The sequence below is a fragment of the Danio rerio genome, chromosome 2, assembly GCF_049306965.1.
Source record: "Danio rerio strain Tuebingen ecotype United States chromosome 2, GRCz12tu, whole genome shotgun sequence".
In the NCBI taxonomy this organism is placed as follows: domain Eukaryota; kingdom Metazoa; phylum Chordata; class Actinopteri; order Cypriniformes; family Danionidae; genus Danio; species Danio rerio.
Window position 1 is genome coordinate 17,519,946 of NC_133177.1, and position 13,017 is coordinate 17,532,962.

Here is a 13,017-nt window from a genome sequence, read left to right on the forward strand (position 1 = left end):
GCTGTCAAAAGCATGAAAAAATCTCTTTATGACATACTGTATGTTTCATATTACGATTATTAAGGCGTCATGTCAGTCTTATTAACAACTCTTTCAAGTACAGTGTTACTCAAAGTTCTGTACAAAAACCATAACGTCTGCACAGCTCTTTAAATTTCCCATCTGGCATGAATATCACCACTGAAAAGAACAAAAACCAAGATATGTGATCAAGCTGCACATTTTGGACACTTGTGGTCCAAATACCAGTAATACCTCAGCAGTTGCTGCAATCACCAAAAACAATGAGACATTATATAACAGTTGGCATAAAATGCACTTAAAGGGAAAGATCACCAAAATTTAACATTTGCTGTAAATTTACCCACACTCAGTTAAGATCATTAAGGTCATTTAAGATATAGGTCACTTTCTTCTTCATAAAAAAAAAAAATATATTATTTTAAAGTACAGTACAATGTACAATGACGTACAGTAAGGTAATAAAAATATCCAGCTGTGGTTTAAATCTAAAAATGCCCAAAACCACTTACAGGGGTCTGGTGCAATGCTAGCCCTTTCAATCTTAAAGCGAAAGTCAATGAAAGTCTGTGACATCATCAACTTTCGCTTTAAGATTTAAAGGGCTGGCATTACACCAGCCCCCCTAGGTGGTTTCGTTTGAAAGTGTAGAATCTATATTTTATGCACATATGCATCACTTTTTATTGTACTGTACAAAAGTTATTTACACTTAAATACACAGTATTTTGGATACCCAAAATGTTCATTATTATATTTTTCATATGACACATGTACAAGTTATTGCTCAAATGAAAGCTCTTGCCGGTGCTCATACGGTTCAAGCATTCTTTTTACCGAATTATATTCACATATCAAACAGTTGCCGAATGAATCATGTTGTTTCCATGGCGCAGAAGTGAAAACAATACATTTATGATCACTGAGCAACCCCAGGTAGCACAGACAGCTGTCATCTCTTACCTTATGCTGTTCGCTTCAGGGCCATTTCTCCGTTTTTGAGGTGATGTGCATAAGTAATCCTTTTATATGTCTGACATGGTCCAAACACAGTGAATTATGTTTGATCAAACAAAAGAATAGTGAAATATGAAAACAATGATCGGTCCCTGTGGCTTGTATAGCACCTCTCATTAGTTGGAATACAATAACTTTTGCATAGATTATGGTAGAGACATTTTTGTGTGCGATACACCTGAAGAGTGGTGGGGGTGAGTTGTGTGCAACGTACTTGTAGAGTGGTGGGTGTGAGTTGCGTGCTGAAGAGCGAGTGGGGTTGAGTTGCGCCTGACGTACCTGAAGAGCTGGGAGGGATGCGTTGGAGACTATTTAAGGAGACGCACTATTTCCGGGAGATTATCATTCGTTTGCGGGCATCCGGGAGTCTCCATGCATTTTCAGGAGACTCCCTGAACTTCTGGGAGACTTGGGATGTCTGACTAAGGAGGGCTTTGGAAACAAATGAATAGCTAAATAAATCAAATGGGAGTCAATTGGATAATTATGTAAAAATAAATGCATATTATACGACAATGAACGTGTTTTTGACCTCGCATGCATATCGGCCTGCTTTTGGAGACCCCAAAATCCAAAATACGACTTCTTAATTACATAATAGGGGCTATTTAATAACATTAAAATGTTAGCTGACCCAGCAATGCTTTGAGATTGATAAAAAAAGAAACTCAACACTGTAAAAAATGCTGGGTTCCACACAATTCCTTCATGTTGTTCCAACATAAATCGATTAAGTTAATTTAATTGTTTTTACAAATTCAATTGGATTGAATATAAAACAACAACAAAAACAGTTATCAAAAATACCTCAAAAATTGTGTTGATCAAGCTCATTTTGAATAAGTAGTTTGAACAAGCACTGAAAGAGTGCCCCCACTTTAACACGTAACAATCATATAAAGGCAAAACAACATTCATACCCATGACTTCTGAGGATACATTGCGGGATGCATCTTATGAAGTAAAACATTTAAACTCTCTAAGAAACAGACCTTTTTTTTTTTTTTTTTACAATTTGTTCAATGACTACAAATTTGTGTTCTGCTCAAAAAAATTCTTGTCTTTTTTTTAACTTTTGTGTGAACTGTCCCTTTAATCTATTAAGTATTATTTCTCCACCTCTTCAAAAGCAGTCGGTTACATAAATCCATAATTTTTTATCTCAAGGGTTTTATAATGCGAAGCAGTTGTTTTTATTCTGACAGCAGATGTATTATCCATTTGTTTTTAATATTCCTTTTTTTTGTACCCATCAAGTTTGAAAACAACAACAGAAAAAAAGTTCAAATTCTTTACACGTTTAAACACTAAAGATTTAAAACAAATCAATATTTCTACATGGCTGTATAATACTCATAGCATGATATTAATTCAGCTCATACCACCCACTGCCGGTCTAAAATATCATGCTCATTTGTCTGGCTCAAGCACAGAAATATCCACATCAGTGTCCATCAGCCAGATTTGCAGACTTAAAACAGGAACAGATGACTTCTGCTCTTAACTGACATACTGAAAGTGTTTCTTTTTGGGTATCCACGCTATTTGTGCTTTTTTCAAAAGTTTCAAGTGGTCACTAGAGTATCATCTTTTGCCACTAGAGGGCCAGTGACCGCTCTTGAGCTCCCATGTGTCCTGCACTGGGCCAGATTCTTCATTGTTTCTGTCAAAGGAAAGTCTGAAGAGCTTAACAGTGGAAGATAATGTGGGTTGTGTCTTTTCTGACACGCTCGAGGCCTTTTTTCAATGGGGAAGTGGAGTAGAAAGGCCAGTCGCCTCAGATGCCTGCCTCAAGTTACCTGCAAGGCTGACATTCCACCATGCGCGTCCATTTTAACACCCTGCAACCATGTCAGCCGTCTGTCTTTCTTTTGATAGAATGCGGTGAACATCAGGAAATCAGATTCACATTTCTCCCCTCCTCTGTCACATTGAAAAATGCTGCATAGTTTGCTGAGGAATCTCTCAGGGGCGCAGCAATAAAAGTGTCAAGTGTCTCAAGTTATTGAAATTCTTTCTTCCCCCGCCTACGTCTAGAGCGAGTCAGTGGCATCCGACTCGAGGTATTATTATCTTTGCTTCTGATCTGGATGAGACTCTGTTATCTCAGGTATTTTATCCTATCTTTTGACTCATTGCACCTGACAAACTCTGCATGTGTTTTTTTTAAAGCCACCAATATATGGGACGAATCATAGTTGTTTGTGGACCTATGCCAATATTCCAGAATTTAATATTTCATGATAATGAAAAAGCACAATATTGATATCATCGGCACTTCAAAATACCTCAAATAATTATTTATTATATACATTTTAGAGTGCTTTTATAAGAACATTGACATGGATTTTCATTACCAGCACCAAATTCTTTTAGACTTCAATTTATTTATGTATTAAAAGTAAAGCTTAATAGTTAGTTAATCACACTAATGTAGTCTATTAAATGCTGAAATACTGAATGGAAATTCTGTGGTAGTCTTATTGTTGATGCCTAATAAGCAGTGTTGAGGAAAGTTACTTTTGAAAGTAATGCATGCTCCCAAAAAGTAACTAACTACATTACTTTGTTACTCTTTATGGTAAGTAATGGTTTACATTGCTTTTAAGTTGCTTTTGCGTTAGTTTTTCTTACCAGACTGAGGCTTGATCTCTTTCATAGATATTTACATTAGATGTCGCCTACGCTGTTGCTGTCTATTGGAAGGAATGCGTCAATACTGCTGACATTTTAGTACAGGGTAGTGCTCCTTCGTAATGAATGTGGGACCAAGGTGCAGTGGAGCACTGGCAACCCGGAGCCCTAGATATATAAACGTTTTTCTCTTTCTGTCATGACTTTCGGGATTTAGTATGGTAATGAATATTTATACGGCAATGTTGGTAGATTTGGTCTTGACGGTATAGATCTGCTACGCTGCTGCTGTTGCTACTTCGATTATTATAGCAGAGCAAGAACCAATACCAGCTACTGCCAGTATAGACACAGGCATGCCGACTGAGAATATAACACACTTCTGCTGCTGCTGCAAACATAAAATATGTAACCTTCGTAGCAGAACACAGGTGGAGCTGGGGTGGAAGAGGGTCTTCAAAAACGCGACGCATATAGTTTTATGGCAGAAATTCGGTGAATGTTCGGGGGTCAGTATACAATTTTTTTTTAATTACGAAAATTATCATTTTACATCACAGTTCTATATTGATGGATAAGTGATCGCACAGGCGTTGCTGACAAACAGCATGTGTTTTTGTGCATAGAAAGTTTTATCCTTCTTCCTGGTTAATTTGATTTAATCCATATTCTGAAACACACCCCCTCTCATGCTTTCACGGAGGGAGTAATTTGTTTGTGAATGAAGTTCCATTATTACCGACTTGTGTGAACCACTGATATCCCTGCGTCTCAATGTGCATATCCACCTTTCTGATCTAAATGGTATATAACATTTGTATTATTCAATAATTTAAGGTGGAAAGTATGCATATTGAGGCTCAGGCACTGTTATGTTATCAGGCACCCTTATAAATTATTTTAAAAACTAGCTGTTACTTCACTTAGCTGACAATAATACACGTTTCTGGCAGCGCAACGTCTTGTTTTCGTATTTAATTTTAATTGTATGCTTTTATTCAATAAAACAAGCATTAAGCCTAGAATTTGGTGCAAGTTTGCTACTTTGTCTTATAGTCAGTGCAATAGCATCGTATAGTGTTGTTGAGCACAAAAGTTTGTAGCATAAAAAATCATAAAAATAACGAAATATTACCTATGAAATCTTCTGCCTTTATGCTTTGTTTTCTTCGTATGCTTTTAACTACATCTGCACTCAAAAAATATATTTTTTGCTCGTTCAAACTACTGTTTTAAAATGAGCTGAAACAACACAATTCTTGAGATTTCATTGGGACAACCTAACTTTTTATTGTTCAATCCATATAAATTTGTTAAATGTGTTATGTTAACTTAGTTTGTGTTGGGACAACATGAATGAATTGTGTGACACGCTGCATTTTTTACAGTGTGTATAGAGCGCAAACTCCAACATCTTCAGATTCGCTTTGGTTTCACCAAGTGGGTTTGAATGACTTTTGTCCTCGGAGCACTGTATAAATGTGGCGGGGGTACTGAGCTTGCTGAGGGTCTGCATGCGATATCTAGTTTACAGATCTATGGATTTATTTCAGAACTTGCAGGGTTTTTTTCTCTTTTTGTTAATAGAGGAGCTCTGCAATTATCAACACACTGTATAACCTATATCTATATTTACTTAAAAAAAAAACACACATAAAAAAATAATATTAATAAATTAGGGTATTGGTATCTTTGAGGAACCTCCTGATGGCTATACATGTCTTATGTACAGATTAATGAAAGTTTAATGAATGATTAATGCAACTTTTGTACTTTTTGTCTTATAAGTTACATAAAATCACTGTCTACTTTTCTTCGATGCGTCCAGAATAATAAGAATACTTTCAGTGCAGAAATGTAAGGCTCTGCCATCATGGTTTAAATAATATTTTATTTAACAATTTAAAGCAAAGTTCACTCAAGATAACTAAAAAAGATAACCAGGACTCAATAAATTATAATATATAAAAATGTACTAGTTTAGTAAATTTTACAAAAAAAAAAAGTAAATGAAATTTAAGTGGAATTTCAGAGTAAACTAAATATTTCTACTAGTAGATATAGTTAGTCTTTTACATGGCAAAGTTAACCCTACTCCTCATTTTTTACAGTGTGTCTGTTACCACAGGAGAGCAAGAGCATTATCTCATTAAGTGTGTGATTCAACATGTTCATTTTGTTCATTTTAATTAAGCAATTTATATTTTAAAAGCTAATTAATAATTAAAAAAAAACTCATATTACATTTTTTTTTAAAAAAGTAACTCTAATATTACTACTTAATTTTTAAATTTAATGCACTACTTTACTCGTTACTTCGAAAAGTAATATTATGACATACATGTAATGTGTTACCCCAACACTACTATCAACTAATATAATTCAGTTTTTTTTTTATTTACCATTAAAATAGTAGCTGTAATAATGATTTGAATCCATTAACTGATATTTACTAATGATGGGATTTCATTATTTTGTAAACTTTATAATTCATTATGCAGTTTAACTTGCACTTTTGGATGAGACGTGAAATTGAGGTCCTGTCTCTCTGTGGTCATTAAAAATCCCATGGTACGAGTAAGAAAACTGTGACTTGAAAGTGGCTACAACTGGAACCCCCTACAAAATCTGGATGGTTGGATATCATATCTAATGTTCAAAATATGGAGAGGATGACTTTTTCCTTAAAAACGACAAATGGACAAATACCTGCAATATTGGAAGAAATTGATTGTACTTATACCTTTACACAGTGTAATCTGATTTCTTTATGTATTTGTTAATGTGACCTGTAAGGAAATATGTGACCAGTCAACTCTTCATTTAAGTTCCGGTGTTTTATTATTTTATTTTATTTTATTTTATTTTATTTTATTTTATTTTATTTTATTTTATTTTATTTTATTTTATTTTATTTTATTTTATTTTAAATATATTATTTGTATTTTTTCCTTAAAAAATAAATAAAAATATAGTATAAAAAAAAAATCCCATGTACTTCTCGTAAAAAGAAGGGGTGTGACCCAGGCATCCTGGTCAAATTCTCTCCATCATGGCCTACCAATCATCCCTATTCACCGATTTGCCTCTATCACTGTCTTTCCACTCCACCAATAGCTAGTGTGTGGTGAGCGCACTGGTGCCATTGTCCTTTGGCTGCTGTCACGTCATCCAAGTGGATGCTGCATACTGGTGGTGGTGTGGTGAGACCCAACTCATGATTGTGAAGCTCTTTGGGTGTATAGCCATACACATTTAAATGTGCTCTATGAATACACACATTACATTTATTTGGTTGATACATTTGTTTACGCTGAGTATTTATCTACAATAAAGCACTATCATTCATTCCTTTTAAAGTAACTCTTTTTGCAGCTTAGGTCAGTATCATGATAATACCATAATTCTGTAATAAAATCTTTAGAAACTGTTTACAAGGTACTTGTACGCTGATTTGAAAAAAAAAAATTCAAAACGACCATATATTTGATGCATTTTCGTTGCCGAATTCTTCACAACGACGCAGAACATGCTTTCAAGGTTTTTTTTTGTTTTTATTGAGAGAACCTGCTTTCCAAAAGTAGCCATTCCCGTATCTGAGCTGTGAAGGGGGCAGAAGTGGAAGCATTGTTGTGGAGCTGCAGGATGTCCTGAGGAAGAAGTCAGCGTTCCATTGCAGGGGCGATTGAGTCGCACGGCTGAATTCAGAAGCAGAGAGACATGCACCAGGAGCCACGCACCTCTTTTTCAGCACCAGCTCGTAACAGTATGGATGTCAGTTGAGTCAGTCGGAGCATTTTGCGTGACATCCAACCAACCAAAAGAAAAAAAGAAGTCCATGCGGAACTGGAAACTATAGCTGAAGATGTTGCTTTTTGTGGCCTCGTCACTTTTTCTTGTATTTCAGGGAAAAAAGTGGAAGTCAAGCTCCATTGAATCATTGCAAACTAGGCTGCGCTGTTAGTTCCTGAAATTGTAGGGGAGTTTTGACTATCATCAATCTGTGCCTTACCTTATCGAGCTTGGATATCACTGCAAGTGCAAGTCAAAGGAGTTGGTAAGTTGCGGTGAAAGTTGTTCGAACGGCTTTTTGAATGTTTTGTCAGTGTTTCCTGTAAAGGAGAGACGCAGCTAGCAGACAGGAAGCTCTTGGTGTATTCAAGTTTCATAGCCGCTGTAAGGTTGTGCAAATCTGAGTTTTAAAATGAAGATTTATTAAGATGTCCACTTTCTTTCTGGCTGCTAAAAACATGGAACTTGCTGGTCATCGTTTTCTCAAAACAATGAATTCGGCTTAGGAAGTAAAGCAACCTGTGATTTATTTACATGCAAACTGTTCAGCGTTTGTTTTGTACTCTAGAGAAGCACATCCTGAGTACAAAGCAGCATTTAAATAAGGAAGAAACTGTAGAAGTTCCTTTTCTTTGTGTGCTATTTTGTGGAGAACAAGTCTGCATATTAATGAATGAATGGATTATATGTATGTGTTGTATCACTTGTCTGTTCTTAATATCTATGCTGAGCTTTCTAGCTGTTGATTGATTTATATTTCCACAGATGCATTGAGATCTGTGTTTACGCCCCATTGCTCATCATCATCGTCATCTAATAAGATTTGTGCTTTTGATGGCTTTTGGCTGCACTTCTCATGGTGGTTTATCACTTCCCACAGGCGTGAACTTCAAGGAAGTTAATAACGAAAATAAAAGCACAATATTTGGCGAGATACACACGTCGATTGACACTTTGGCATTCACCTTTGGCAATGTGTGAGTATTGTATCACTGTCATTTGAAATCAACTGTGTACTTTAAAGGCTCCCTCTTTCTTTGCAGTTACTTTCAGTTTCTATGGCTTGATTTAACAGCACATGTAAGCTGTGTATCCTTTACTGTCTAACTACTGATGAAATGTTGCCATGTTGCAGCATTAGAGTTAGTTCACTCAAACATTAAAAAAAAAAGTCTGTTGTCATGTCCTTTCAAACCCATAAGATATTTATTAGGGTTAGTTAAATGAAAAATGAAAACTCTATTATCAATTACACATCTCAAGTCTCTCCAATCTTCAAAGACGTTTTACAAAGTAAGATACATTTGATGAAATCCGAGAGCTCCCTCATCCTCCATTGACGGCAACATTCCAGAAGGGTACCAAAAACATTGTGAAAACATTCCATATGTCTTAATATTACAAACATAATATTATGAAGCAACAATATTACTTTTGTGCACAACCCCCTTAAAAAAACAATGACTCGGATTTTAGCTCAAATATATTCATTTGGGTTTAGAAGATGAACAAAGGTTTTAGGGGTTTGGAATGAGGGTGAGTCATGAAGGTGATTAATTAATGACAACATTTTTGAGTGAGCTAATCTGAATGATCTGAAGGATTTCTGTTCCTCCTTTGACTGTGCACACAACTGACAAAGTTAATACATTTATTATAAAAGTAATTAAATAAGTTGAGCAGTTCTAACTCCAAATTCTGAAGAGTAACAGATGCTTTATGTGATAAACAGGTTTAATCGTGTCTTTTATTGGCATAGAAACTCTTTTAAACTTAAGATTTTGGGCACTGCTTACCATATTTCTCCCCGTTTTCACCTGCCATTTTCAGTGATCCAATCAAAACAGTTAATACCATCTGGTAGGGATGCACAGTATAATATTTTAGCATTGATATCCCAATATGCACATTTGCAAAAGTCAGTGTCGAGTCAGGATTATGATTTCAGCAGAATTACATTTGTAGAATCATTGGAAAGTTTAACAAAGACAAAGTTTATCATTTGCATGTGTTTTAGGACCCGTGACTGTGAGAATTTTACAAAGGTTTGAAGCTTTAACAAAGATTAATTGTATTTATTTAATTATTTAGACGTCAGGGGTATGGTGTAATTTTACATTTGTTTATTCAGTTTATACCTCAAAACTATTAGATTGCCCAGAAATCTTTGTTTTATTAATCTGTGTTTTGGCTCTATAGTGTTTGTCTATTGTATATTATGCGGATACACTCTCCTACAAAATCATCCTCAATATTAATGTATGAATTATTTCCAAATCAAGCTAATCAATTCATCTGGTAGAATTGTGTTCATATTGCAATATAGCAAAAAACTAATTTTTGTATTGTCAGTTTTTTTCCAGTATCGTGCAGCCCTAAAATCTGGTATTAACATTTGTTCGGATACATCCAATGTGACCACTTGTCTTTAGATTCCATCAAGACCCTTCCTCTAATTTAAAAAACTAAAAACATTGTGTTATAGCAGTTTATGTAAGGCTAGTTTATGTGTACCAGCAGTAAAATGTCTTTCTTTTCCACCTCAGAGTGTCTGACTTCCTTATGGGAGATGTGGACGGTGGCTCCAGGTTGGGGTATCCCCAAGCCAGAAGAAGTCGTGTAAGTTGTTACCTCCATTGCCTTTTTTAATATAGGTCATATGTTGGCTCTTCAAAAGCCTTTACAAATAGTTGACCCAAAAAAAAAAAAACATTATTTAGTGTCACACACATTTTGCTGTCAGCTGATTTCGATACAACAAGACTTTATAGTGATCAGATCTGCCAATATGAGGCACAATAAAAGTAGTCCTTATGACTTGCGTGCTGAATTTTGTGTCTTCCGGAGCCAAACGATAGCTTTTGAGAGGCAGACTGAAATTTAAGCTGTTCAATATTTATAAACGTAAACAGAAGTATCATGTGATTTCTTTGTCCATTTTGGTACTTGAGATATATACACTTCCTGACAAAAGACTTGTCTCCGATCCAAATTTTAGGGAAAACAAATAATAACTTGATTTCTAGTTAATCATTTGGTATCAGAAGTTCCTTAAATATAAGGCAAAAGTCTCTAGATTACGCTTATTTTACTAAAGTAAAATATGATTATGCCTTGATTTTTAATTATTTAATTAGGACAGCAAGTGCTGACTTTATTCAGACAACGCCTTGTCACTTAACAAAAATAATGTACAGGATAGATATCCTCCCTAAGTTCATCAAGATTCTTTGCATTCATTCTTCATCTTACTCCAGACTTGCTTAATAATGTTTATGTCTGGTGACTGGGCTGGCCAGTCCTGGAGCACACTGCTGGAAATTTGCCCTCTTCTGTGGTTTGTAATGTAATGGGCAGCACAAATGTCATGATGCCTCAGGCTGTTGACGTTGCCATCCTCTCTGCAGATCTCTCACACGCCTGCACACTGAATGTAGCACCAAAACCATGATTTTTCTTTCACCAAACTTGACAGATTTCTGTAAGAATCATGGGTCCATGTGGGTTCAAATAACTCTTCTGCAGTATGAGTGATGATTGGGATGCAGTCCAACAGATGATTCATCAGTAAATTCTACCTTCTGCCACTTCTCCAAATGATCAACTTGAAGTCAAGTTATTATTTGTTGCTCTTACAGCTGTGATCAACAACAAGATTTTTTTGTCAGGCAATGTAGTATGATAAATTGCATGGCAACAAAAGCTCTGTCAAGATTGTACATACGTTTTGTTTTTGTTTTATTATATTTTAAGAACAGATGTGAGTGAATAATGATCATTTTTCTGTTCAGTAAACTCTTCATTTATGTTTATTTGTCTGCTTTGAAAATAATGAAACCATGGCTGGCCTCTGTGATTTAAAGAGCAAGGCGTTTCAAGCTTTGATCCACCGAGGTGTTGAAAGATGAGATAAAAGACGAACCCTCAAAAGAAGCAGCTTCTTTTTCATCCTTCACCTCTGTAATCAAACTCCTCATCCCGTGTGAAACATCTTTCCCTTTATCTCTTCCAGTCTTTTGAAAACCTCTCTGAAGATTCACGAGGCTGCAGTCAAAACGATCTGGCAGGTAAATGGATTTTCTTTTCATCTCTTTTACGTCTTGCATCCCTCCATCACATTTTTTATCGCAAAGATAGCAGGTGAAGTGTTACAGTGAATATGTTTCTGCTGGTATCAAATGTTCTTGTTGCGATTTAATTGCTGAATGTTTTATCACTGTAAAATGAATCATTACAATATTGACCCAAGCTCCAAAATACATTACTTTAACTTGTATAATAACCACAAAATACTTAGGGTATGCCTATATTTTGTAGATAAATGTATATATTTAAATTTTAATCAAATTACTTTTGCAAAAGGATTGCGAAGTACAATAAGTTGCATTCTCCATAGTAAACATTGATTAATGCATTACAATCAACAGTTATAGAAACAGAAATAGGCATGTTATAGTTATATGTTAAAGTTAATAGACAAAAAAAAAAAATGGATTTTAATAGTTTAACTCCTGTTAATAAACTACCTTTGATTTGAATGTGTTATCAGGAATTGACTAAGAAATTAAGATCACTTAAGATACATAAATGCTTTAGTAATTGTTATTAGGTTGACTTTAGTTAAGTTAATAACTAAATAAATGCCACCTTATGGCATGTTTCTACTGGCAGGTTGGGAGAACTGAAAACCCAGCAAGCGTTTTTAGTTAATTTATATAAATGTTGAACATAAGTGGTTACGTAGGAATTATGGAAGTGAAGGCAACAAGGAGAAAGTGTTTATAGTAGATGTAAGCATCAGAAATGTTAGGCATTTCTCAACTGTAAGTAAATGGCAAGAGAAAAATGCTGGGCTGCAACCAATCGCTGTGAAAAGTAGGCAAGGCAAGATGTTGACGGACGTTTCTGAGTGTTTGCGGAACAGAAAAACCCATTCCATTGAACACAATCTATTTTATTTTGAGAAACATTTATAATATTCAGGAACAGTAAACATGTCAGGCTAGTTAATTTAAACGAATAATAGACTTCTGCTGTCTTCATTAGTTTCAAAAACGGGTTTTATTACAATTTAAAATTATATTTTTGGATATATCTTTTTTCCTGGAGATACTGTTGTCCTGAAAAACAAACAAAACAAACAAAAAAAACATTAAAAAAAACTGTTAAATGTACCGTAGGGAAATTATGGCAGAATAATTGAGCGGTTTTAAAACCTAGACTTTTTCAAACTGCAGCATACCTTAAAAACAGTTATCGTCCCATGCCTAGTTGTAGCTTTGCCAGCAGCACAGAGCGCAGATTGGACACTGTAGTGAAAAAACACAGTTACTGTCTTAGTAAACAAAAAAGGAGTTCACACCAATCACAGCAAACGCACTTTTTTGTTATGAAAACACGAGGCACACCTGACTGCCTTTTTGGTCTTTTAGAGAAGAGCAGTGTGCTGCGCCTTTTTTGTTACTAGGCAGCCAGCCTATCGATGGTCTTGGTGCTGGTTTGTATAACATCTCAAGCTTTCTCTCCACAAAGTTTTTTTTTTTTTTTTTCAAA

The 13,017-nt window shown here is 35.2% G+C and overlaps 1 protein-coding gene across 8 annotated transcripts in view; it reads left to right on the forward strand.

The window, feature by feature from the left end:
* arhgap29b (Rho GTPase activating protein 29b) overlaps window positions 1-13,017 on the forward strand; it is a 69,750-nt gene that overhangs the window by 26,904 nt on the left and 29,829 nt on the right. For 4 of the 8 annotated variants that reach the window (XM_005163315.6, XM_073913409.1, XM_073913410.1 and 1 more), the window contains exons 1-4: window positions 7,379-7,729; window positions 8,345-8,441; window positions 10,011-10,083; window positions 11,477-11,531. In XM_005163315.6, the coding sequence (XP_005163372.1) occupies window positions 10,027-10,083; window positions 11,477-11,531 (112 nt within the window). In that variant the 5' untranslated portion in view covers window positions 7,379-7,729; window positions 8,345-8,441; window positions 10,011-10,026. Of the gene's footprint in view, window positions 1-7,378; window positions 7,730-8,344; window positions 8,442-10,010; window positions 10,084-11,476; window positions 11,532-13,017 lie in introns of those variants that run through there. The other 4 variants (XM_005163312.6, XM_005163314.6, XM_073913406.1 and 1 more) reach the window with 1 other exon arrangement.